The sequence below is a fragment of the Globicephala melas genome, chromosome 3 (assembly GCF_963455315.2).
Source record: "Globicephala melas chromosome 3, mGloMel1.2, whole genome shotgun sequence".
NCBI classification, from domain to species: Eukaryota; Metazoa; Chordata; class Mammalia; order Artiodactyla; family Delphinidae; genus Globicephala; species Globicephala melas.
In genome coordinates, this window is record NC_083316.1 from 159,069,801 (window position 1) to 159,094,252 (window position 24,452).

A 24,452-nucleotide genomic window follows, 5' to 3' on the forward strand; every position below is an offset into this window, starting at 1 on the left:
AGCTACTGAACCTGCATGCCACAACTACTGAAGCCCGCGTGCCTAGAGCCCGTGCTCCATAACAAGAGAAGCCACCGCAGTGAGGAGCCCGTGCACTGCAACAAAGAGTAGCCCCCGCTCACCGCAACTAGAGAAAGCCCCCACACAGCAACAAAGACCCAACACAGCCAAAAATAAATAAATTAATTAATTTAAAAAAAATGAAACAAAAGATTTGAAAGCAGGGTCTCAAAGGATATTTGTACACCCATGTTCATAGCAGATTATTCACAATAAATAAAACATGGAAGCAATCCAAGTGTTCAGCAACAGAATGAATGGATAAGCAAAATGTGGTTCATCCCTACAGTGGAATATTATTGAGCCTTAAAAAGGAAGGAAGTTCTGACACAGGCTACAACATGGATGACCGTTGAGGACATTATGCTGAATGAAATAAGCCAATTGCAAAAAGACAAATACTGCATGATTCCACTTATATTGGGTACTCACAGTAGCTAAAATCATAGACAGAAAGTAGGATGGTAGTTGCCAAGGCCAGGGGAGGGGGGAATGGGGAGTTAGTGTTTACTGGGTATAGAGTTTCAGATTTACAAGGTAAAAATATTTTGCGGGGGGAATTCCCTGGCAGTCTAGTGGTTAGGCCCCGGCACTCTCACTGCTGAGGGACCGGGTTCTATCCCTGGTCAGGGAACTAAAAAAAAAATCTCAGAAGTCACGTGGTGTGGCCAAAAAAAAAAAAAAAAAATTTATGGGGATGGATAGTGGTGATGGCTGCTCAACAATGTGAATGTATTTAATACACTGAACTGTACCCTTAAAAATGGCTAAGATGGAAAAGACATGGCTAAGATGGTAAATTTTATATTGTGTGTATTTTACCCCAATAAAAGATAGAGTCAAAAAGAAGGAAAAAACCCCACAAACACATAACCTCAGTATCATTATCCCAGCCAAAAAGTGCCAGTGATTTCTCAATTATCAGGAATCCGGACAGTGGCCTGATCCCCAGTGTTTCTACCATGTCAAAATATGGGGGGGGGGGGTTGTTTCTGTATTTTTTTAAAATCAGTGTTTAGGTAAGACCCACACATTGCAACTAGTTGATGTTTCCTGTAAGAATCCTTTCATCTGTAGGTGCCCCTTGTCTCTCCCTCATTCTCCTCCCACCCCTCCTTGTAATTTATTTATTGAAGAAATGAAGTTTGGCCTGTAGTGTTTTCCCAGTCTGGGTATTGCTGGGAGGTCCTTTGACATGCTTCTCTCTCCCTGGCACCTCCTGTACCTTGGGAGTAGGGTCAAGCATAGCGGGTTTTTTTGTTTAACTACTTTTTAAAATTGACATATAGTTAATTTATACAATGTTAGTTTCAGGTATACAGCAAGGTGATTCAGTTATATATATATATATATAAACATTTTATATATATATATACTTTTTCAGGTTATTTTCCATTTTCCATTATAGATTATTACAAGATATTGAATATAGTTCCCTGTGCTATACAGTAGGTCCTGTTGTTTATTTTATATATAGTAGTGTATATATGTTAATCCCAGACTCCTAATTTATCTCTCCCACCCATCCCCTTTGGTAACCTTAAGTTTGTGAGTCTATTTCTGTTTCATAAACAAGTTCATTTCTATCATTTTTTTTTTTGGCGGTACGCGGGCCTCTCACAGTTGTGGCCTCGCTTGCTGTGGAGCAGAGGCTCCAGACGCGCGAGCTCAGCGGCCATGGCTCACGGGCCCAGCCGCTCCGTGGCATGTGGGATCTTCCCGGACCGGGGCACGAACCCGTGTCCCCTGCATCGGCAGGCGGACTCTCAACCACTGCGCCACCAGGGAAGCCCCATTTCTATCATTTTTAAAGATTCCACATAGACGTGATATCACACGATACTTGTCTTTCTCTGTTTGACTTAGTTCTTTTTATATGATAATCTCTAGGTCGGTCCATGTTGCTGTAAATGGCATTATTTCATTCTTTTTTATGGCTGAGTAATATCCCATTGTATATATGTACCACATCTTCTTTATCCATTTCTCTGTCAGTGGACATTTAGGTTGCTTCCATGTTTTGGCTACTGTAAATACTGCTGCTATGAACATTGGGGTGCATGTATCTTTTCTAGTGAAGAGTTTTGTCCAGATATATGCCCAGGAGTTGGATTGCAGGATCACATGGTAACTCTGTGTTTAGTTTTTTGAGGAATCTCTATACTGTTCTCCGTAGTGGAAGCACAGCATCTCTCAGCCACAGCAGTGTGGCTTTGGAGCTGCATCATTCTCTGTGGTGAGGACTGTCCTGTGCACTGTACGTTATTTAACAGCATTTCTGGCCTAAGATCACTGGATGCCACTAGCACCCCACCTCCCAGCTGTGATAATTAAAAACGTTTCCGGACATTGTCAGGTGTCTTGACTGTGGTTGAGAACCACTGATCTAGATACTTGATCGCTTCAAATTCTGCTTTTTTGGCAAGGGTTCCCTGTGGGTGATGTCATGTCCTACACGAGGAGGCCTGTGGTGTCTGGCGGTCCCTCTCTTTGTCTTTGACATGCTGTGTTGCATCGGGCTTTGTTCACTGTCTCCGGGCCCCTGAAATTCCATTCTGTTTCCTTGAAGGGGTATTTCTGTGACCAAGAGAAGGCACTGAGGGGCTCTTTAAGGAGTAGAGGATGGAATCCTCAAAGGTCAAGTTTAACAAGGATGCCAAAAAGACTTAAGAGCGTGCGTTTGGGTTTAGAAATCCCATCTCATGGCTGGCTGTAGGATGGGGGAAACTGCGTGGCTGTTTTATTTGCAGCAGTGGGCATGGCCCAGATCAACTGCCCAGCCATCCTCATGGGAGGCAGCAGGCTGTAATCTAGAACTCCCCTTTTTTAGCGCATAAAGCAGATGGGCAGGTGACGGGTAAGTCAACCCATCATCCATCCATGGGTGTATAGTTCCTGTGTCTCCCCGTACCCACTTGGGTGTGCACGTTTGGTGTACGAGGTCACCCTGACTCGGGAGTTATAGTGGGGGTCCCAGGTTGACAGTTCACTGCCAGCTTCTTTCCAGGTGCTGCCCTGCAGGCAGGAGGTCTCGGCTGGTGTCTGCCTCTCTGAGCTGAGCTGAGTTGTCTTCCCTTCAGCCCTGGGTCTGTCCGAGGGTCCAGGCCAGAGTAAAGATCAGCTGTCTGGCTCTCAGTATGTAGATGTGGCCTCAGGGCCACAGGGTCATTGAAACCTTCAGCGGCCTCAACTGTGGCTGTGTTGTCCCTTCCCCAGCCTGGTTTCTGAAGAGGACATCTGCGAGCTGCTCAGAGTGTGGCTGTGTCTACCTGTGATGGTCTGGAGGGCAGCTATGTATTTAGGCAGGACTTTGTCAGTTGACAGGTAAAACCAAAACCCTAAACCCAGCCCTAACCTAAATTCTGGCTTTCTTGAGGAAAGGGATTTATTAGCTTTTGGAACCAAGGAGGCCACATGGTGGACAGCTTCAGGCACACCTTGATCAAGGAAGGCCTCTCTCTCTCTCTCTCTCTCTCTTTCTTGTTTTCCTCTTCCTCTTGTTTTCTTCTTTCCTTAGTGGGTGGCTTCCTTCCCAGCCCTGCTTCTCCAGGAGTGTCCCCTGCAGTTCTAGTTGAGAAAGAGCCTGTCTTCCCACCAGTCCATTAAAAGTCTCAGGGCTGATTCTCATTGGCTTAGCTGTGGTCACATGCTTATCCTTGAACCAATCAGTGTCTGGGGATGGACTGGAATGATTGGCCAGGCCGTATGACTTGTTCTATCCTGGAGATGGGGTGGGCTGGGCCACACCCAAAGCACATGAGGGAGCCTGGGGGCAGAGGGAGAGAAACCATCAGGGTCTCTGATCTTGCCTTGCCTGGGGCTTGCTTCCTGGTCAGCAGCGGGTGATCTTGGGCCACCTGTGTCCCCTCTCTGGGTCTCAGTACCTTCCTCTCCAACATGGAGTCTCAGGACGATGAAACAGATGAGCTCTCTGCTTGGCTGGTAGTGAGTGCTCAGTGCACTCGTATTTATCAGATACTTATTAAGTCCTGCTCAAGGAATACCTCTCAGTGACAGTGACATTTGAGCCGAGACCTGAGGACCCAGGTGCATCTGGGGGAAGATTGTTCTAGGCAGAGGGCACAGTATGTGCAAAGGCCCTGAGGAGGAGACCCACGTGGCAGAGCCGAGTGAGCATAGGAGTTAGAAGGACAGGGGGCAGTGAGGGCGGCAGGGTCACATGGAATTGATCACAGGTCGAATTTTGTACTTCATCTAGTGAGTACTTTGAAGCTGTACTGATGGCCATGGTGGTTAATTCTGAACATGTAACTGCTTCATTGAGACTCTGGAGCCAGGATGCCCAGATACATAACAAATTTTACCACATTATCAGCCTTGGTGGTTACTTACTGTCTGTGAACCTCAGTTTCTCCATCTGTAAAATGGGGAGGGTATCATTAAGAAGCCGTCCTGGAGATGAGGACTCAAGGGCACCTGGGGTATCTGGGACTTGACCCCAGGGGGTGGAGCCACAAGACAGGGAGAGAAGGAGCCCAGGGGGTGGTGCGGGGTGAGGGCAGTGAGTAGGTGACTCCATGGGCAACTGGGGCTGGGTCCTTGCCGTGACTTCAGGGAGGCAGCGAAGAGCATGCATCTGAAAGTGGTCCCACCCCAGGATCAGGACTGTGGGCGCCCCGAGCTCAGATGGTTGGGGCTCTGGGGAACAGTGTAGAGCACATCGCCTCTGGGCCGAGGGTTGCCCTGTGGAGTGTCAACGCCACGGCTCACCTTCCTGCCTGCGTGCACCACACGTGGTGTCCCAAGAAAGCAGCTGAGGGGATAGAGGGACCGCTGGAGGGGCATGGGGGACGCGATGCATCCACTCAGGTGGAAGGAGTGTTGGGGATTGAGGGAATGGATAGGCCTGGTCTGTTTCCTTGCTATTATCATCTTTAAGGCCGTTTTGTTCCTAGCGCCCAGGTTGGAGTGGGGGAGGTCGCTGGGTCTGGGGGTCTCTGGCCCGCGGCAGCCTCCACCCCCAGCCGGCTCCTCTCTGCTCCAGCGCAGGCGCCCACTGCTCACTTCCCACCCACCTAGGTGGTCCAGTACATCGGGGAGATCTGCCGCTACCTGCTGAAACAGCCGGTGAGCGAGGCAGAAGGGCGGCACCGCGTGCGCCTGGCGGTGGGCAACGGGTTGCGGCCAGCCATCTGGGAGGAGTTCACGGAGCGCTTCGGCGTGCGCCAGGTCGGCGAGTTCTACGGAGCCACCGAGTGCAACTGCAGCATCGCCAACATGGACGGGAAGGTGGGCGCGGGCGGGGCGGGGCGGCCCGGCCCGGGCAGGTCTCGGGGTTCAGGGATCGCTGCTCCCTATGCCTCGCCGGCCCCGTGTCCCCAAAGAACAGCCTGGATTGTGGTGGGCAGTTCGGCCAGGGCACTCGGATGCTTTCTTCTGGCTTGTCCAGTCATGTGACTGTCGCCCCTGAGTTCAAATTCACAGCGTGACTGTGTTGCCCTGGGCAATCACCTCAGCCTTTCTGAGCCTCAATTTGTAGCAGTGGAGGTGGCAGGGGAGAGCAAGGCTCTGGGGGGTCCAGGGCCAGAAATGGGGTGCTGATCTCCTCCTACCGGGCAAGTCACTCAGTCTCCTTGGGTCTTCGTTTCCTTCTCTGTAAACGGGGTTAACAACTTATTAGGTTTGTTCTAACCACCCAACATCACGAGCTCAGCACAGCACCCCTTCCCCGTGCAGTAGGCACTCTGCAAACAGATGCTTTTATGATTAATAATTATTATCTCCACTCTGCCCTCTCAGGACCCTCCTTCTCCCTTATTAAGCCCTTCCCATCCAAAGTCAGGAACAGAGAACGAGAAGAATAATACATCGCCCTAGGGGGTAGGGGTTCTTTCTGTCTCTCGCTGCTGGGTCCCCAGCACCCGAGGACAAGGCACAGTCCCCACCACGCACGTCTGTTGAATGGACAGCCCCAGAGCACACTCTGGCCGTACCAGCAGAGGTTGCCGCTCTAACAAATACACCCAACCGTGTGCAGCGGCAGGAACCCGTTAGGCCTTTCTGCTCATAGCACTGAGCCAGGCAGGGTGACATGCAGTGGGCAGCGGGCAGAAGCTCTGCCAGCGTCCCTACATGGCTTCAGGATCACTTTGGCCATCCACTTCCTGCCAGCCTGGAAAGTTTTAAGGACCAGGAAGTGGCGGCCGGCTGGCAGGTCTCCTCACATGACTGCAAAGGAGGCTGGGAAGGTGGGAGAGGGGGGCACGATTCCTGGCAGGATGCTGCACTTAATACCCCCCTCTCTCAGATCATCCAAGGTCACAGAGTTGGGTGACACTAGGGAGTGCTAATTGCAGGCCCTGGGGCAGGAGAGGCAAGGGGTGTGTGTGTGTGTGGAGGACACCGTGTCACCCCGGGGCTCCTTGTTGACTCGGCTGGCCGCATCCCAGGTCGGCTCCTGTGGCTTCAACAGCCGCATCCTGCCCAATGTGTACCCCATCCGACTGGTGAAGGTCAATGAGGACACCATGGAACTACTGCGGGATGCCCAGGGCCTCTGCATCCCATGCCAGGCCGGTGAGCAGGGTCCCGCCCAGTCCCCCGGGGAGCCGGGGCCCCCCGCCTCCTGCCCGCCCAGCACAGCCCGAGCGCCGCCTCCTCCCTAGGGGAGCCCGGCCTCCTCGTGGGCCAGATCAACCAGCAAGACCCTCTGCGTCGCTTCGATGGCTACATCAGCGAGAGCGCCACGAGCAGGAAGATCACCCACAGCGTCTTCCGCAAGGGGGACAGTGCCTACCTCTCAGGTGTGCAGACCCTGGGGGCCGGCCACAGGGATGGCAGGTCGCCGTCTTACCTGCCCATCTCCTCTCCTCTCTGCCAGGCGATGTGCTGGTGATGGACGAGCTGGGCTATATGTACTTCCGGGACCGCAGCGGGGACACCTTCCGCTGGCGTGGGGAGAACGTCTCCACCACTGAGGTGGAGGGCGTGCTGAGTCGCCTGCTGGGCCAGACAGACGTGGCCGTGTACGGGGTGGCCGTGCCAGGCAAGCTGGGGGCTCTGGGGGTGGTTCTAGGGTCCTGGGAGCAGCCCTGGAGGAGCCCAGCCAGGAGGAGCTTGGAGGTACAGGTACCCTTGTAGGCAGGACCTAAAGCAGTGCACAACCTGGACAACTGCACCCGACAGGGTGGCGGCCTGGGTCTGGAATCTCTCCTCGTGCCTGATGTTGAGCCTCAGTTTCCTCATCCAGAAAATGGGCTCATGAAATCAGCCGTGGCTCAGGGCTGCAGGGAGTGCAGCAGGAACTCCATAAAATGTTTGCTGCTTTGGCGAGCATTATTCCGGGTGGAAGGGACTGGAGGTCAGAAGCCAGGGGCCACTGTTGGAGGGTGGATCTGGTCCCATGGAGGGGCGAAGGGTGGTGGTCTCAGCCAAACCTCTGTCTCCAGGGGTGGAGGGCAAAGCAGGCATGGCGGCCATTGCGGACCCCCACGGCCAGCTGAGCCCCAATGCCCTGTACCAGGAGCTGCAGAAGGTGCTGGCACCCTACGCACGGCCCATCTTCCTGCGCCTCCTGCCCCAGGTGGACACCACAGGTGCGGCCCCCTGTCTCTTCGTGTATCCATCTGTCTTTTAGTTCCTCAGTCATCTACTTATTTGTCCTAGTTCAGTCCCTGTGCCAGGTCCGACGTAATGGTTCATGGCCAGCCGGCACTGTGGGCCAAGCCCTTTTCTTGTTTTATTTACATACTTATTTCTTTCTGTTTCTCACTCGCACTCCCACTGGGTATCCTGCAGTATTGGGTGCATTTCTTTATATTCAGCATTTTTTCTGATGACTAGGAAATTTGAGCAAATCATCTCACACCTCTGAGGTTTCCTCTGCTGTAAATCACCCTTCGTATCTTTGACCCGTCTTTGTATTGCCTCATCTTTCTTTGTGATTTACGGAAATTTCCCGTAATAGTCTAGATGTTAATTCCTTAGTGGTTTCAGACCTTCTACATCTCTTCTGTTTTGGAATCTCTTAACTCTGTCCATGGTGCCCTTTATTGAAAAGAAGCCTCTAATTTTGATACAAACTTAAACACCACCGCCACTACCGCCTCTGCTTTTTCAATTTTGTGGTTTGTGCTTTTGGAAGGCAGCTATGCTCACCACTCTGCCACCAATGCACACAGGTTTGTGCTTTTGAAGTTTCATTTGAAAGGAAAAAAAACTTTCCCAACTCTAGAGCACACAGAGATTCTCCCTCCATTTTTTGCTACCAACCCTAACCCTGTCTTTCACAAAACCCTTCTTTAATAGTCTACCGCAGGGAGTGCAAACTTTTTCTTAAAGTCCCAGATGGTAAATATTTTCAGTTGTGGGCCACAGCCTCTGCAGCAATAATTCAGCTCTGCAGCTGTAGGGCAAAAGCAATAGTAAACAGTGTGTACGTGAATGGGCGTGGCCCACCTCGAATGGTGGGCCGAATCTGGCCCGTGGGGTGGGCCATGGGCCTATAAGTTGCTGACTCCTGACCTACTGTGTGACAGAGCCAGCCCTGTCACCTTCTTGGTCTTGTGGGGGGTCGGCACGTGACCAGGCAGGGGGTACACAGAGTTTCAGGCCATGATGAGGGTGGTCAGGGAGGCCTCCCTGGGTGAGAGGGCATGAAGCTGAGATGCAAAGGCCAGGGGGGAGTCAGGCAGGCAAAATGGGGAAGAATGTTCCTAGCAGAGGCCTCTTCAGAGGCCTGGAGGTGCAGGACAGGATGGCGAGTTGAGGGAGGGGGGATTCCTGGGACCCCCCCCTGCCGAGTCCCCATCCCACCCCCACTTCCACCCCCACCCCCATCCCCACAGGCACCTTCAAGATTCAGAAGACGAGGCTGCAGCACGAGGGCTTCGACCCACGCCAGACCTCAGACCGGCTCTTCTTCCTGGACCTGAAGCAGGGCCACTACCTGCCTCTGGATCAGGGTGTCTACACCCGCATCTGTTCGGGCGCCTTCTCCCTCTGACGCTCTTCCTCGGCCCACCAGAGACTTTGCACCAGGCCCAGCAAGCGAGGGGGGCTTGAGCCAGACAGCCCTGCCCTGTCCTGGGGGCAGAGAAACTGGATCCCAGGAGGAGCCTGTATTTCCCGCCTTCACCCTCCTCCTCTCCCCCTCTGGTTGCCCCCCTGCCTGTCCTCCACTCCTGTGTGTGTGTCTGTCTCTGCGCCCTGCTTCTCGGCCTCCCTCCTGTCCCTGACTGCCCTCACCTCTCTCCTCCATCTTTCCTCCCCTGCCCTCTTCCTGCCGAAAGTAGAACAGACGTTTCCTGGGAGCTGGGGTCTGTGCGGAGGCCCAGCTGCCTTGGGGGCCTCCGCGGGTCCTCCCCACTGGGTGGTAAACCCGAGTGGGGCCTCTCCACCTCCCTCTCAGCTGTGCCTTAACAAGGCCCACCCAGCCCAGACCTCCCTAGGCTGCTAGATTCCTGGACGTTGTAGCACTGCATGAGCTCCAGGTAGGCCCTCCACTCTCCTTGCTGAACTGAGGAGCCGGGGGTGTCTGCCTGGCCAGCCCGGGAGCAGGGGGGCCTCGGCCAGGGGTGCAGGTCAACGGGAAATTTCTCCCTGGCCGGACCAATTGCCTTTTGCACTTCCTATCCCTGGTGGGTCTCCCTTGCCTTGCCTGCCCTTCCTGATACCCCAGAAACTTCTGGAACTGACTGTGACCACTTGGATGTTTCCCCTGCCCAGATGTCCCTGTTCAGGCGTCTCCACGGAGCTTCTGCTGGAGGGGCCCTGAAGATGGCTCTGGGGGGCTGCTTGGCCCACTGCTCAGACGCTCACCCTGGCAGAGGCCTCTTGGGGATCCTACCTGGTGTGGCTGCTGGAGGGACACACGGGGGTGGCAGCAGTGGGGTTGGGAGAAGCCTCCAGGCCAGGGGTGGCGTCTGAGATGGCCTCTTGGGCCTCAGGCGTTCCAGCCTATTGAACGTCCCGCTAGCCTTGCTGGTGACAGCTCGGACCCTGGGTTGGTGACATCCTGAGACAACCCTGCCAGGATGGCTCGGACATCCCCATCAGCTTCGTCGATGGCTCAGCCTGGACACCCACCGTTGGGGCCTGCCACCCAAACTGCCCCTCTGTCCCTGCCTCCGGCAGCACCGTCCCGCACCTAGAACAGCAAGGCCAGTAGCAGGTGACCCCATGCTGTTTTGCACGGGCCTTTCTAAGCACTGAGATTTTGTTTCCTAGCTGAATTTAAGAAATAAACCTGCAGAGTGTCTGGTGCCTGATGGGAACTCAGTCACTCACCGTTTGTCCCCACGTGGCCCAGAACCCTGTCAGTTTTAGGCCTCTCACCGCGGAACACACAGTCACCAGACATGAGCAAAACACACTCAGCCTTTACTTACAGCTCCTGTTGCCTCTTCTCCAACCTGCAAGGCTTCAGGGGTCTGGGGATGGGGGGCGGGGGGGGGGGGGACATGGGTTAGCGTTCTTGCCACCTCCCTGCAGCCTCCGGGTCCTCCCATAGCCCCGTGCTGACCTTGGTGGTCCCGGGAGAGGGACAGCCTATCTGCCTTGGGTTCCGGCAGGTGCACAGGATGGCCGGGGACAGAGGGTGTGTCCTGGCATGTCCGGCTGCCCCAGGAAGGGAGCCCCTCTGTGTGTGGGGTCAGCACGTAAGGCCATAGCTCTGGGCGAGAACCACTGAGCCTGCAAGGGTAGCTGCCTGAGATGGGATTTGAACCCAGGACATTGAGCTCCAGAGTTCATACTCTCAGCTCCCACCATCAGCTGTCCCCCCTCCAGAATTATAATGTCTGTCTCGTCTCCATTTCAAGGGACAGAGGAAGAAAGTCTTATGACAACGGAGCATTTGCTAGCAGGGAGCACCCAGGGGGCGACCCTGGGGTTGGATGGGGGGTGGATGAGTCCTTGGCCAGCTCAAGGATGGATGAACCATTGATGTGTGGAGCTGGTCCTTGGCTGCCCACACTGCAAAGAGGGGGATGTAAGGTATAGCCTCTGAGATGCCCAGTGAGGGTGGGAGAAGGATCTGGTGCTGGTGGGGATGGAGCTTCCCTGGTGTGTTGATAAGCAAGTGTATTCTGGGTAACATCCCTTCAGACATCCAACCACCTCCAAAGGTATCATCATGGTCCCCGTTGTACCGATGAGGAAACTGAAGGCACAGGGAGGGGAATGAACTCATTGTCAGGGGCTCTGGTGAGAAAGTGGCCCAGTGGGGACCTTTCTCATTGCAAAGCCTGTGACGCTAGTTGCAGCAGTGTAAGAAGTTCTCTCCAGACCAGCAAGAAAATAATCCTGATGTCTCTTAGGATCAGGGTCTGCGTTTGTTTGCTTTTTAATAGGGGACTTCCCTGGTGGCGTAATGGTTAAGAATTTGCCTACCAATGCAGGCAACACGGGTTCAATCCCTGGTTCGGGAAGATCCCACATGCCGCAGAGCAACTAAGCCCGTGCGCCACAACTACTGAGGCTGCGCTCTAGAGCCCGTGCTCCGCAGCAAGAGACGCCACCACAATGAGAAGCCTGTGCACCGCAATGAAGGGTAGCCACGGCTCGCCGCAACTAGAGAAAGCCCGAGTGCAGCAACGAAGACCCAACGCAGCCAAAAATAAATAAACTTATTAAAAATAATAATAGATTTTACTTATTAGGGCAGTTTTAGGTTTACAGGAAAATGAGTGGAAAATACAGAGTTCCCATATACCCTCTCACCTCTGCGCCACTGTTTGCACTATAATTAACATCTGGCATTAGTGGGCTACATTTGTCACACTTGATGAGCTAATGTAGATACATTATTATTAAGCCAAGTCCGCAGTTTACATTAGGGTTCCTTCTGTTATACATTCTGTGGGTTTCAACAATTGCATAAAGACATGCATCCACTGTTACAGTATCACAAAGAGTAGTTTCTCTTGCCCTAAAATTCCCATGTTCCATCTCTTCATTCCTCCTACCCCAACCCCTGATCTTTTTACTGTCTCCACAGTTTTGCCTTTTCCAGAGTGTCATGGACTTGGAATCACACGATGTGTAACCTTTTCAGACTGGCTTCTCTCAGCAAGATGCATTTGATGTTCCTCTATGCCTTCTCGTGGCTTGATAGCTCTGTATTTTTTATACCAAATGAGAAGCTCTGTGACTTGCCCCCGGGACCCTCGGTAAATCAGGAAGAGAGCTAGGATCCGAAGGTGCTGTGCCCTGAGCCTCTCCTTTTTGGAGGGGCCCTGGAAGGATGTGCACAGAGGGGATGTCTTTATTTGTGATGTGGGAAGAAAAACGCCCCAGCCTGGCATTGGCAAGTACACTGTGAGAGGCAGGGGCTGAGAAGTGCATGAAGGACCAGGAAGGAGCAGCAGCTGCCCGAGAGGGCACATGGAGGAGGAGAGTTGGGGGCCAAGAGCTTCCTGAGGACAGGCGGCTGCAGGCTGAATCCCTGCCCCACACCCCTTGAGGGTCTCCATCACTCTGGGGAAGATTCCAGGCTCTGGCTAGCACTGTCATCCTGCAGGCATTTTTCCTTGTACCACAGATGGTTGTTTCCAGCCTGTGTCTGGCCTCAGTGCCTTTGCTCCTGCTGTCTCATGTGCCTGAATCACTGGTTTATTTTTTAAGTGAGCTATTATTCATATACCATAAAATGCACCCTCTTAAAATGTGCAACTTAGGGCTTCCCTGGTGGCGCAGTGGTTAGGAGTCTGCCTGCCAATGCAGGGGTCATAGGTTCGAGTCCTGGTCGGGGAGGATCCCACATGCCGCGGAGCAGCAGAGGCCATGCGCCGCAACTACTGAAGCCCGTGCTCCACAACTACTGAAGCCCGCGTGCCTGAAGCCCGTGCTCCACAACAGGAGAAGCCACCGCACTGAGAAGCCCGCGCACCGCAACGAAGAGTAGCCCCCACTGGCAGCAACTAGAGAAAGCCCACGCACAGCAATGAAGACCTAACGCAGCCAAAAATAAAAATAAGATGAAATAAATTTAAAATATAATTAAAAAAAACATTTAAAATGTGCAACTTAGTGGCTCCTAGTATATTCACAAGGTTATACAACTGTCCCCTCTGTCTAGTTCCAGAATATTTTCATCACCCCAAAAGGAGATCTCTTGTCCCTTAGAAGTCACTCCCCGTTCCCCTTCCCCAGCCTCTGGCAAGTACTACTTTCTGTCTCTACGGATATGTTTTAGACATTCCATAGAAATGAAATCATATATGTGGCCTTTGGCGTCTCACTTATTTCACTCAATATGTTTTTAAGATTCATCCAAGTTGTAGCTCATTCCTTTTTATGGCCAAACAATATACCATTGTAAAGAGAGACCACATTTTGTTTAACCATTCACCAGGTGATGGACACTGAGTTATTTCCACTTTTTGGCTATCGTGAGTAATGCTGCTGTGACCATTCACACAAATGTTTTTTGTGCGAACATGTCTTGAATTCTCTTGGGTATAAACCTAGGTGTGGAAGTGCTAGGTCACACGGTAACTCTATGTTTAATCTTTTGAGGAACTGCCAGACTGTTTTCCAAAGTGACTGCATCATTTTATATCCCCACCAGCAGCAGTGTGTGAGTTTACAATTTCCCACACCCTAATCAGCACTACTTGTTTCATTATTGTAGTCATTCTAGTAGGTATGAAGTGATATCTCATTGTAGTTTTATTTTAATTAATTAATTAATTAATTTTTTTGCGGTATGCGGGCTGCTCACTGTTGTGGCCTCTCTCGTTGCGGAGCACAAGCTCCGGACGCGCAGGCTCAGTGGCCATGGCTCACGGGCCCAGCCGCTCCGCGGCATGTGGGATCTTCCCACTCAACCACTGCACCATCAGGGAAGCCCCTCATTGTAGTTTTGATTTGCATCTCCCTGAGGGCTAATAAACAGGACATCTTTTCATGTGCTTATTGGCCATTTGTATACCTTCTTTGGAGAAGTGTCTATTCGGACCCTTTGCCCAATTTTTAATTCGGTTGTCTATTTGGAGTTGTAAGAGTTCTTAATATATTCTGTATACTAAACCCTTATAAGATATATGATTTGCAAATTTCTCCCATCCCATGGGTTGTCTTTTCACTCTTTTGGTAGTATCCTTTGAAACACAGAAGGTTTTCATTTTTATGAAGTCTAGTTTATGTATTTGTCTTTTGTTGCTCATGCTTTTGGAATCATTGTCTAACCCAAGGACAGAAAGGTTTTTTGCATTTGTTTTCTTCTAAGAATTTTTTAGTTTTAGCTCTGATATTCAGGTCTTTGACCCATTTAAATTTTTGTATATGGCAGGAGGTATGGATCTGTATTTGTTTTCTACTGCTGCTGTAACAAATCACCACAAATTTACTGGCTTAAAATAATGCCAATTATAGCTTTGAAGGTGAGAAGTCAGAAATGGATCTTACTTGACTAAAATCAAGGTTTGGCAGGGCTGCATTCCTTCTGGAGCTTCTGAGAGAATCCATTTCCTTGCCTTGTGCAGCACTTAGATACCGCCAATATTCCTTGGCTCGTGGCCTCTTCCTCCATCTTCAAAGCCAGCAACAGTGGGTTGAGTCTTTTTCATGCTGTCAATTCTCTGGTCCTCCTTCTTTTATTTTTAGTGACCTCTGTGAGTACATTATGCTCATCCAGGTAATCTCTTTTAAGGACAGCTGATTAGCAACCTAATTCCATCTGCAACCTTAATTCCCCCCTGCCAAGTAACCTAACATATTCACAGGTTTCGGGAATTACAGTGTGGACACCTTAGCGGGGGGACCATCATTCTGCCTACTACAAGGTTCAACTTCATTCCTTTTTTAAAAAAAAATATATTTTTTTTCTTTTTTGCCTGCACCATGCAGCATGTGGGATCTTAGTTCCCCGACCAGGGATCGAACCCATGCCCCCACGTTGGGAGCAGGGTCTTAACCACTGGACCGCCAGGGAAGTCCCTCAACTTCATTTCTTTTGCATATGACTGTCTAACTGTCACACCATTTGTTGAAAAGACTATTCTTTTCCCATTGAATGGTTCTGGCACCCTTGTTGAAGATCCACTGACCAAAGACATACAGTTTGTTGTTGCTGTTTTCCATCTCAGTTCTATTCTATTGATATATATGTCTATCCTTATGTCAATACCACACTGTTTGGTCACTGTAGCTTGCAGTAAGTTTGAAATCAAGAAGTGTGAGTCCTCCAACTTAGTTCTTTTTCCAGATTGGTTGGCTATTCGGGGTCCCTGCAATTCCATGTGAATTTTGGGGTCAGCTTGTCAATATCTACAAAAAAGGCTCTCAGAATTTTGATAGGGATCGCATTGTATCTATAGACTAATTGGCTGAGTGTTGCTATCTTAACAATATGAAATCTTCCAACCCATGAACATTGGATGTTTTTCCATTGACTTAGATCATCTTTCAACTTTTTTCAGCTAAGTTTTATAGTTTTCAGTGTACAAGTCTTGCACCTCTTTTGCTAAACTTATTAAGCATTTTATTCTTTTTGATGCTACTGTAAATGGAATTGTTTTCTTGCTACTTCTTTTAAAGATGCACTACCTATGCAAATCTCATTGCACTTACTGCACTCTCCTAAACTCTCTGCTTCTGAGACGTGGTCCAGCTGCCTTGACCCACCAGGCCTCCTGCCCCTTCCAGTCCTCCCTGCCCATGTTATTTCCTCAATATTCTATCTTATCAGCCAAGGCCCATTTGCCTCAGTCTGGTAGCTTCTCCAGGCAAGAGCCAAGGGTGGAGGCCTCTCTGAGTCCTCAGAGAGACACAGAGGTCTCCAGAGAGAATATGCAGGAGAAATTCAACAAGTGTATTTTCAGCCCCTACACTGTGCCATAATTCAGGGGGCTTTGGAGGATTCGGTGAACATAACAAATATCCCTGTCCTCATCAAGTCTATATTTTAATTAAAGAGAGAAACGACGAATACCAGCAAGACAAACATAAGTTCAGGAATGCAAAGTCCACCAAAATGCGCCCTCCTCCAGGAAATCGCCTCCCTCCACCCGACCCCAGGTCCCCCTCCTTCCCGAGCCTGGAAGCTTTGCGCTCCCTCCTTTGGCCCCGCCCTGATACCGGAAGGTTGAGCGCAACTGCACCTGCTCCGCCTGCCGCAGCCCAGGAAAGAGTTCGACGAGCGCGCAAAGAATCAATGAGCGCCGCCGGACCGGCTGCCCCACCCCGCCGGGATTTCACTCGTGGGACTGCGCATGTGCTACAAGCAGCCGCCCAAAGGCACCGAGCGCTGTGTACCAGGACCAGGCTTCGCGCAGGCGCACTGGCGGCTGCCGGGAGGGCTTCCGCCTCCCTGCTGCCGCCGTCGCCATGGCCGCGCCGGCCCCCGGCCTCATCTCGGTCTTCTCGAGCTCGCAAGAGCTGGGCGCGTCGCTGGCACAACTGGTGGCGCAGCAGGCAGCGTGCTGCCTGGCGGGGGCCCGCGCCCGCTTCACGCTCGGCCTGTCAGGCGGCAGCCTCGTCTCGATGTTGGCCCGCGAGCTGCCCACCGCCGCTGCCCCCGCCGGGCCCGCCAGCCTCGCGCGCTGGACGCTGGGCTTCTGCGACGAGCGGCTCGTGCCCTTCGAGCACGCCGAGAGCACGTACGGCCTCTACCGGGTGAGAGCTACGGGGGCCGCCGGGGGTCACGTCGAGAGGGCCGCACCCATTGCCTGAACCCGGCTACGGGGGCCACCGGGGGTCACTTCGAGAAGGCCGCGCCCACCGCCTGATCCAGGCTACGGGGGTATTGCAGGGTCACACCGTGCCCTCTGCCTCTATCTGGACTGGATCCGGGAATGGTCTGCTGGGTGCCCTGAGGTCCCATCTGGGCTGCACCTCCACTGCCACCCGGGTGGAAAGTGGGGACCTTGAAGCCTCTCTTGATGCTTTATCCGGTAGCCAGGTAGAGGGAATGGCATGGGCAAAGGCGTGGAGGTGAAACAGAGTGGTCCGTTCCAGGGACCTAGAGAAGGTCAGGCGCCGCAGGCTCATAGCGTGCAAAGGCAGTTAGGGAAGAGCCAGCTGGGAGGGATCTGGTGTGGAACCTGGGCCTCAGATTCCCTGTCTGTAACCTGGACGAGTTCTCGGTGGTCTCCACACAGCTTGTGGCGCTGATGACTCCGTGACTGGTTATCTTTGGCCTGGGGCCCCAGACTCCTATAGAATCAGGGGACCCCCTGCCCGCCGTTTTACAAGCAGGAAAACTGAGGCTTGGAGGATCTTTGGTCTGAGCTGGGTGCCTACGCCTCCCCCCCAGCCCCCCGCGTCTCAGTCAACTCTTCTTGCCATGGATGGAGGAGGAAAACCCACCCAGGGAAGTGTGGGAGGTGCAGGTTTGGACAGAAGCCTCAGGTCGCTCAGGTCCTGGATGTGTTAAGTTCTCTTCACAAAGAAGCTTGAGGTGATGGGTTTTTGTTTGTTTTGTTTGTTTTGGTAATAAGCAGGAAGGTTTACTGATTACCAAGCGCTTTATCCATCATCTCATCATCTCATGAAACCCCACAATAGCCTATGAGGCGGGGGCTGTTAGTACCTCCATTTCATAGATGGAGAAACTGAGGCCAGAAGAGGAGAGTCACCTGGTAACCAGTGAGGGAGCCGGGGTATGAACCTGCCTGGCCCAGCCCCCCAGATAGCACCTGGGACCCATAGCAGGGACAGGGGCCACTCTTAAGTCTGCTTTCCTGTGTGTCTTCCCCCAGAGCCTAATTTAAAAGTGGGCTCTTGTTTCTTTTCAGTGACTTTGAAAGACTTTTAATTAGAAAAGCCGTACTTCCTCAAGTAACAGAATTCTAACAGAACCGTCAAAGAGAAAGTTGCACGGATATTCAATGCGTGTCCATGTATCCAGCACTAGGGACAGGTCCCTCGCAGGGCTCATTGTGGGGCAAGGGGTACCAACACACAGGGCAATAAATAAGGGAAATCCACCCGGAGCCATAACGTAATGCAGTTTGGACAAAAGATAATAGTGTAAGATGAAAGAAAGTGCCAGGGAAGAGGGGGGAGCATCTTTCAGCCAGGATGGTGGGCACTGGGGGGCTCTGAGGAGGTGACGTTTGGGCTGTGACCAGAAGGTGTGAGGAGCCCGCCAGTGGGGAGCTGGGGCAGAGGGTAGAGTAGAGGCAAAAGCTGTGCGGTGGGAACAAACGTGGGGCGAGGATTTGCTTCTGCCAGTTTCCCCGTGAGGGGAATCATATTAGTTCCCTGGGCCTGCCGTAACAAAGTACCACCAAATGGGTAGCTTAAAACAACAGGCGCTGATTCACAGTTCTAGAGGCCAGAAGTCCAAAATCAAGGTGTTTTCAGCAGAGCTATGCTCCCTCCAAAGGCTCTAGGGCAGGAGGCTTCCTTGCCTCTTGCAGTTTCTGGTGGCTCCAGGCGTTTCTTGACTTGTGGCTGCATCACTCCAACCTCTACCTCTGTTTCTACATCATCTCCTCTGATTTTCTCTTTGTGTCCTCCTCTTATAAGGACAGCAGTCATTGGATTTAGGGCCCATCCTAATGCACTGACTTCATCTTAACTAATGACAACTGCGAAGACCCTCTTTCTAAATAACTGAGGTTCTGGGTAGACATGAATTTGGGGGGGGCACTAAGCGACCTGGTACAGGGGTGCAGAGGTATTCCTCTCCTTGAGGATGGACCCCGGCCACCTTGGGGCTCTCTAAGCATGAATGGCTCACCCTGTTCTATGGGCCTTCTGCTGTCCAGGCTGGGAGGATTAGCTGGGGCCACGTTCCCGGGGATGGTTCCTCAGCACCTACAAAGTGTTCAGAGAGAGCCCACCCGATCAACCAGCAGTTCCACTTCCAGGAACCTGCCCAACCGATGCCCAGCCTTGGGCTCCCTGGAAGCCCAAACTGAGGAGGAGGGAATGGCTCTGACCCTGTGGGGGAGGGCAGCTAAAGAGGGGACTCAGGTGACAGAAATGGGGCACCCGTACTCCATCTGGCTTTGCTCAGTACAATCCCCAAGGGTGTGTATAGATGGGGACCTTGGACAAAGCAGGTCTTTCCAACGATGGATCTGATCGTGCCCCTCCCCAGCTCACACACCCTCCTTGGCTCCCCATTACCCTCAACACAGAGCCCACACTCAGGCCAGCATTCAGGGGGGGTCAGCGCCATAAGGTCTGGCGGGTTTGTCCCATGTCCCTGCCGCCTTCCCCCACTGCTCCAAAAACTGTATTGTTTACCTGCTTTTACTCTGTGGTTCAGCTCAGCATTGCCTCGGCTGAGCTAGTCCCTGCCTAAAAGGAGGCACCGAGGTGGGGGTTGCCAGCATCCATCCCAGGGCAGATCCAAGGCTCTGGGGCTCATCTCCATGGGCGAGGGCTAGAGCCCTCTGCCTTGCGGGAGGCCTGATTCCAGGTGCTTCTGCATTAAACCCACGCATACTAGGTTGGGGTGCCTGCTATGTGCTGGGCACGCTCACCCCGTAGTGGCAGCCCAGAAGACAAATCAGTGCTTTTCACAATTATATGTCATGCCACCAGGCAGCACGACGGGGGAGGTGCAGGCAGGGGTGGCTGCTCAGACGAGGCAGCTTGAGGGATGTCTAAGTTTCCCAGGCAGGGTCAGCAGCTGGTGTACCCACTGAGGCAGGAAGGTCAGCAGGGGCTCGTGGAGGGCAGAGAGGAGCTAGGTTTTATCCTGAAGGCCAAAGGACCCTGGGGGTTTGTTTGTTTGTTTACTTTTATTGGAGTATAATTGCTTTACAGTGTTGTGTTAGTTTCTGCTGCACAGCAAAGTGAATCAGCTATAAGTACACATATATCCCCTCTTTTCTAGATTTCCTTCCCGTTTAGGTCACCACAGAGCACTGAGTTCCCTGTGCTATACAGTAGGTTCTCATTAGTTATCTATTTTATATATAGTAGCGTGTATGTGTCAATCCCAATCTCCCAATTCATCCCACACCCCCCTTTCCCCACCCTGGGGGTTTAGAAACAGGGCTGTGGCATGGCCAAACAGGTGCAGGCTGGAGCCAGGAGGCCCCCAAGCACCATGGACTTGAAAGACCCCTGGCGGAATGCCACTGGGATCCTCACTCACACGGGAAGTGGGTATAATGACAGTCATGTCCTCACCTGGAGGATCCAGGTAGTCATAGGTGCAGGTCCCATGCCACCACAAACTGTGTGTTTCTGTTGGTGACACTGTGCCTCCGTCTGCTGCAGACCCACCTGCTCTCCAGGCTGCCGATCCCCGACAGCCAGGTGATCACCGTTAACCCCGAGCTGCCCGTGGAGGAGGCAGCTGAGGACTATGCCAAGAAGCTGAGACAGGTGAGTCCCTCGGAGTAGCTGCAGCAAGACCTCATCCATCCGATGGCCTCTCCCAGAGTGCCGGAGCCACCCTGCTGGGGGCACTGTGTGCTCAGCACTGGCAGAAATTCTCCCTGGGGGCAGTCAGCAGACCCAGCCTCACCCTGCAGAGCCCCCTTTGAGGATCCCCCCTCTGAGAGGCCACAGCCCTGCCCTGGGGGACCCCAAAGGTGGCCTGGTCTCTGACACCCTGGTAGTGGGCCTGGGTCTTCACATCTTGGGGACAGTTGTATACCCACACTGTCAGCCAGGTGGACAGTGAAATGTGGAACCTTGTAGATTAGAGTTCCTTTTTTTGCAGGTGAGGCTGAGCATTTCTCACTGGGTTACAGCGACCTGTTTTTCTGACAACTGTTTCTTTGTGTCCTCTGCGCCCTTCCCTCACAACTTCTTGGGACTGTCTTCTTTCCTCACCCAGGCATTCCAAGGGGACTCCATCCCGGTTTTCGACCTGCTGATTCTGGGTGTGGGTCCCGATGGCCACACCTGCTCACTCTTCCCAGACCACCCCCTCCTGCAGGTGAGCACACCCACGAAGGCCCTGCTCACGTCTGAGCCCCAGCCTCTGCCATCTGGGGCTTCCAGAGCGCTGGAAGGTACCTACAGCGTGGTGTGAGTCAGCCTCTGCCAACAGGCATGCCCGCTGGGCTTGACCCTTCTGAGCCTCAGTTCACCCACCTTAAAACAGGAGCCTTAAATCAAGTACCACAGGATTAGTGGGGCGGGATGGAACGATGGATGGACAGTGCTTGGCATGTGTGAGTACTCAAGAGGTCAAGTGACATTGTCCTCCTGTCTCTACCTTGGGCGTCCCTCCCCAGGAGCGGGAGAAGATTGTGGCCCCCATCAGCGACTCCCCGAAGCCACCTCCACAGCGCGTGACCCTCACACTTCCCGTGCTGAATGCAGCTCGAACTATCATCTTTGTGGCAACTGGAGAAGGCAAGGCAGCTGTTCTGAAGGTAACAGCTGAGGGCCCCCTTCCCAAGAAGGTTGTAGGCATAGAATATGGCCCTAGACACTACTGTGCTGAAAGCACCAGATCCCAGGATATTTCAATAATTCTTGGGTTGAAGGGGAAATGAAAACTGCAAATACAGGCTAGTTAGGAGTTAACAATTATGAAATGAAATGGATGAGATGAGGCCAAAACTGCTCAGAGGTAAATTCGTAGCACTTATTGCATATACATATATATTTAATTGTTAAATAAAAAACAATTGAAATAAAGAAATCAAGCAGTTTAGAAAGCTGCTTTTGCCCTGTAACAGCAGAGCTGAGTAGTTGCAACAGAGACGGGGTGTGATCTGCAGAGCCGAAATAGTGACTCTCTGGTCTTTGTAGAAGAGGTGTGTTGACCCCCATATTAAACAGTCACATGATAAAAAGGAAGAGACCCCATCCCTCCTGATTGCTTGAAGCTAGGACATCCGGCATGGGCGATATCACCTCTTGAGGGTAGGAGAGGTCCAAGGGTGCTGGGGTGTGGGCAGGGTCCCACGCTCCTGCCCTCTCCACACAGCGCATTTTGGAGGACAAGGAGGAAAACCCGCTCCCCGCCGCCCTGGTCCAGCCCCGCACTGGGAAACTTTGCTGGTTCCTGGACGAGGCAGCAGCCCGACTCCTGACCGTGCCCTTCGAGAAGCATTCCACTTTGTAACTGGTGCCGAGATGCTACAGCTGGGACCACGCACAGCCCGAGTGGGCCGGGATCTTCCCAGTCTGGGCCCCGCTGCCAGCCCACTCCAGGCTTCATTTTAGAAAAGCCGAGTGGTGCCACTGGAAGCCGATAGGGTCTGGCCACCAGCCCTGCCCAGGGGCTCAGCCCATGGGCCGTGGCTCTGGGTGACTCAGTTATTAAAAGGAACATCTCTTTGAAGTCTCCGCTGTCTCGTGGTCCTTGGTGGGCAGTGGGACTGTTGGTCCCCGGGTGGAGGGCCTGACCTGCAGCCCTCATCCCAGCACGTGGAGGGCAGGGAAGGGCCCCCTGGATGAGTGTCCTGGGGCTGCCATAGTGGAGTACCACAAACCAGGTGGCTTCGAACAACTGAAATTTATTGTCTCACAGTTCATGAGGCCAGGAGTCTAAAATCAAGGTGTCAGGAAGGTTACATCCTTCTGGAGGCTCTGCAGGAGAATCTATCCCAGGTCTCTCTCCTGGTAGCTGCAGGTAATTCTTGGCCTTCCTTAGCTTGTAGACACATCACTCATCTCTGCCTCTGTTGTCACATGGTCTTCTCTTTGTGTGTTTCTCTGTGTCCTGTCCTCCTTTTTTTTTTTTTTTCTGTTCTTTTGTTTGTTTTCTTGGCCATGCCACTCGACTTGCAGGATCTCAGTTCCCAGAGCAGGGATTGAACCCGGGCCACGGCAGTGGAAGCCCAGAATCCTAACCATCAGGCCACCAGGGAGCTCCCTCTTGTCCTCTTCTTTTTTTTTTATAGATAAGATTTTTAAAAATATTTACTTTATTTATTATCATTTATCTTTGGCTGCATTAGGTCTTCGTTGCTGCGCATGGGCTTTCTCTAGCTGTGGCAAGCGGGGCCTACTCTTTGTTGGGGTGCGTGGGCTTCTCATTGCAGTGGCTTCTCTTTTTGCGGAGCATGGGCTGTAGGCGTGCAGGCTTCAGTAGTTGTGGTGCGCAGGCTCAGTAGTTGTGGCTTGCGGGCTTAGTTACTCTGCGGCATGTGGGATCTTCCTGGACCAGGGCTCGAACCCGTGTCCCCCTGCATTGGCAGGCGGATTCTTAACCACTGCGCCACCAGGGAAGCCCTCCCTCCTGTCGTCTTCTAATAAGGACACCTGTCATTGGATATAGGACCACCCTAAATCCAGGCTGAGCTCATCTCGAGATCCTTAACTCATTTTGTCTGTAAAGATGTCTATTCCAAATAAGATCACATTCTGAGGTTCCAGGGGTTAGGATGTGGACATATTCTTTTTTTTAAACTGTGTTAAAATACACATAAAATTTACCATCTTAACCATTTTTAAGTATACAGTTCAGTGGTATTAAATACATTTACAGTTTTAAGCAGCCATTACCATCATCCGTCCCCATAACTCTTTTCATCTTGTAAATCTGAAACTCTGTACTTATTAAACACTAACTCCCCATGCTCCCCTCTCCCCGGCCCTGGCAACCACCGTACTATTTTCTGTCTCTATGATTTTCACTACTATTAAGTGCCTCGTGTAATTGGGATCATACAGTATTTGCCTTTTTGTGACGGGCTTATTTCACTCTGCATAATATCCTCCAGGTTCATCCATGTTGTAGTGTTGTAGTGTGTGTGAACTTCCTTCCTCTTTAAGATATGATGTACCACAGTTTACTTATCCACTCACCGGTCAGTGGACAGTTGGGTTGCTTCTGTGTTTTAGCTATTGTAATGCTGCTGTGAACACGGGTGGATGAATCTCTTCGAGAGCCTACTTTCAGTTCTTTTGGATATACGTCCAGAAGTAGAATTGCTGGGTCATAGCGCATATGGTAGTTCTATTTTTAATTTTCGGAGGAGCCTCCGTACTGTTTTCCACAGCAGTTGTATCATTTTACATTCCCATCAACAGTGCCCAAGGGTTCCAATTCCTCCTTATCCTCGCTAACACTTGTTTTCTGTTTTTCGTTTGTTTTTTTTTGTTTTTTGTGGAACGTGGGCCTCTCACTGTTGCGGTCTCTCCTGTTGCGGAGCACAGGCTCTGGACGCGCGGGCTCAGCGGCCATGGCTCACGGGCCCAGCCGCTCCACGGCATGTGGGATCTTCCCGGACCAGGGCACGAACCCGTGTCCCCTGCATCGGCAGGCGGACTCTCAACCACTGCGCCACCAGGGAAGCCCCTGTTTTCTGTTTTTTTGATAGTGACCTGTGGACATATCCTTTTGGGGGACACAGTTCAATCCCCTGCCCACTCACTCGGCCGAGCTCCCGTTGCACACCCAGGGCCAGTCGTGACCTCTGCACCTGGCCATGCTGCAGTCCTGTTCAGAGCCTTGAATGCTCCGAGGTGCTGCTGCTTTGCGTCAGGACTGCAGCATTGGCCCAGAGTGCGTCTGCTCATGTCCCACCCATCAGCTCTGCCCGGCTCCAGGGACCAGG

General features: G+C 52.3%; 2 protein-coding genes across 7 annotated transcripts in view; both read left to right on the forward strand.

Annotated features, from left to right (window-relative positions):
- SLC27A1 (solute carrier family 27 member 1) overlaps nucleotides 1–10,289 on the forward strand; it is a 31,581-nt gene extending 21,292 nt beyond the window's left edge. For all 6 annotated transcript variants that reach the window (XM_060296859.2, XM_060296860.2, XM_060296855.2 and 3 more), the window contains exons 8-13: nucleotides 5,101–5,310; nucleotides 6,471–6,597; nucleotides 6,687–6,824; nucleotides 6,902–7,066; nucleotides 7,470–7,616; nucleotides 8,868–10,289. In XM_060296859.2, coding sequence (XP_060152842.1) covers nucleotides 5,101–5,310; nucleotides 6,471–6,597; nucleotides 6,687–6,824; nucleotides 6,902–7,066; nucleotides 7,470–7,616; nucleotides 8,868–9,025 — 945 coding nt within the window. In that variant the 3' untranslated portion in view covers nucleotides 9,026–10,289. The remainder of the gene's footprint in view (nucleotides 1–5,100; nucleotides 5,311–6,470; nucleotides 6,598–6,686; nucleotides 6,825–6,901; nucleotides 7,067–7,469; nucleotides 7,617–8,867) is intronic.
- Nucleotides 10,290–16,247: 5,958 nt separating this feature from the next.
- Nucleotides 16,248–22,236, forward strand: PGLS (6-phosphogluconolactonase). The gene is made up of 5 exons (XM_030880175.3): nucleotides 16,248–16,638; nucleotides 20,206–20,313; nucleotides 20,771–20,872; nucleotides 21,174–21,314; nucleotides 21,875–22,236. Exons 1-5 carry the CDS (start codon nucleotides 16,351–16,353, stop codon nucleotides 22,010–22,012), a joined length of 777 nt encoding a protein of 258 aa, XP_030736035.1. The 5' UTR covers nucleotides 16,248–16,350; the 3' UTR covers nucleotides 22,013–22,236.
- Nucleotides 22,237–24,452: the final 2,216 nt, after the last annotated feature.

Coding starts and splice junctions, on each gene's coding strand:
- PGLS (XM_030880175.3), top strand. CDS start 16,351: ATGGCCGCGCCGGCCCCCGGCCTCATCTCGGTCTTCTCGAGCTCGCAA. Junction 20,873..21,173: donor CAGACCACCCCCTCCTGCAG/GTGAGCACACCC, acceptor GTCCCTCCCCAG/GAGCGGGAGAAGATTGTGGC. Junction 21,315..21,874: donor GCAAGGCAGCTGTTCTGAAG/GTAACAGCTGAG, acceptor CTCTCCACACAG/CGCATTTTGGAGGACAAGGA.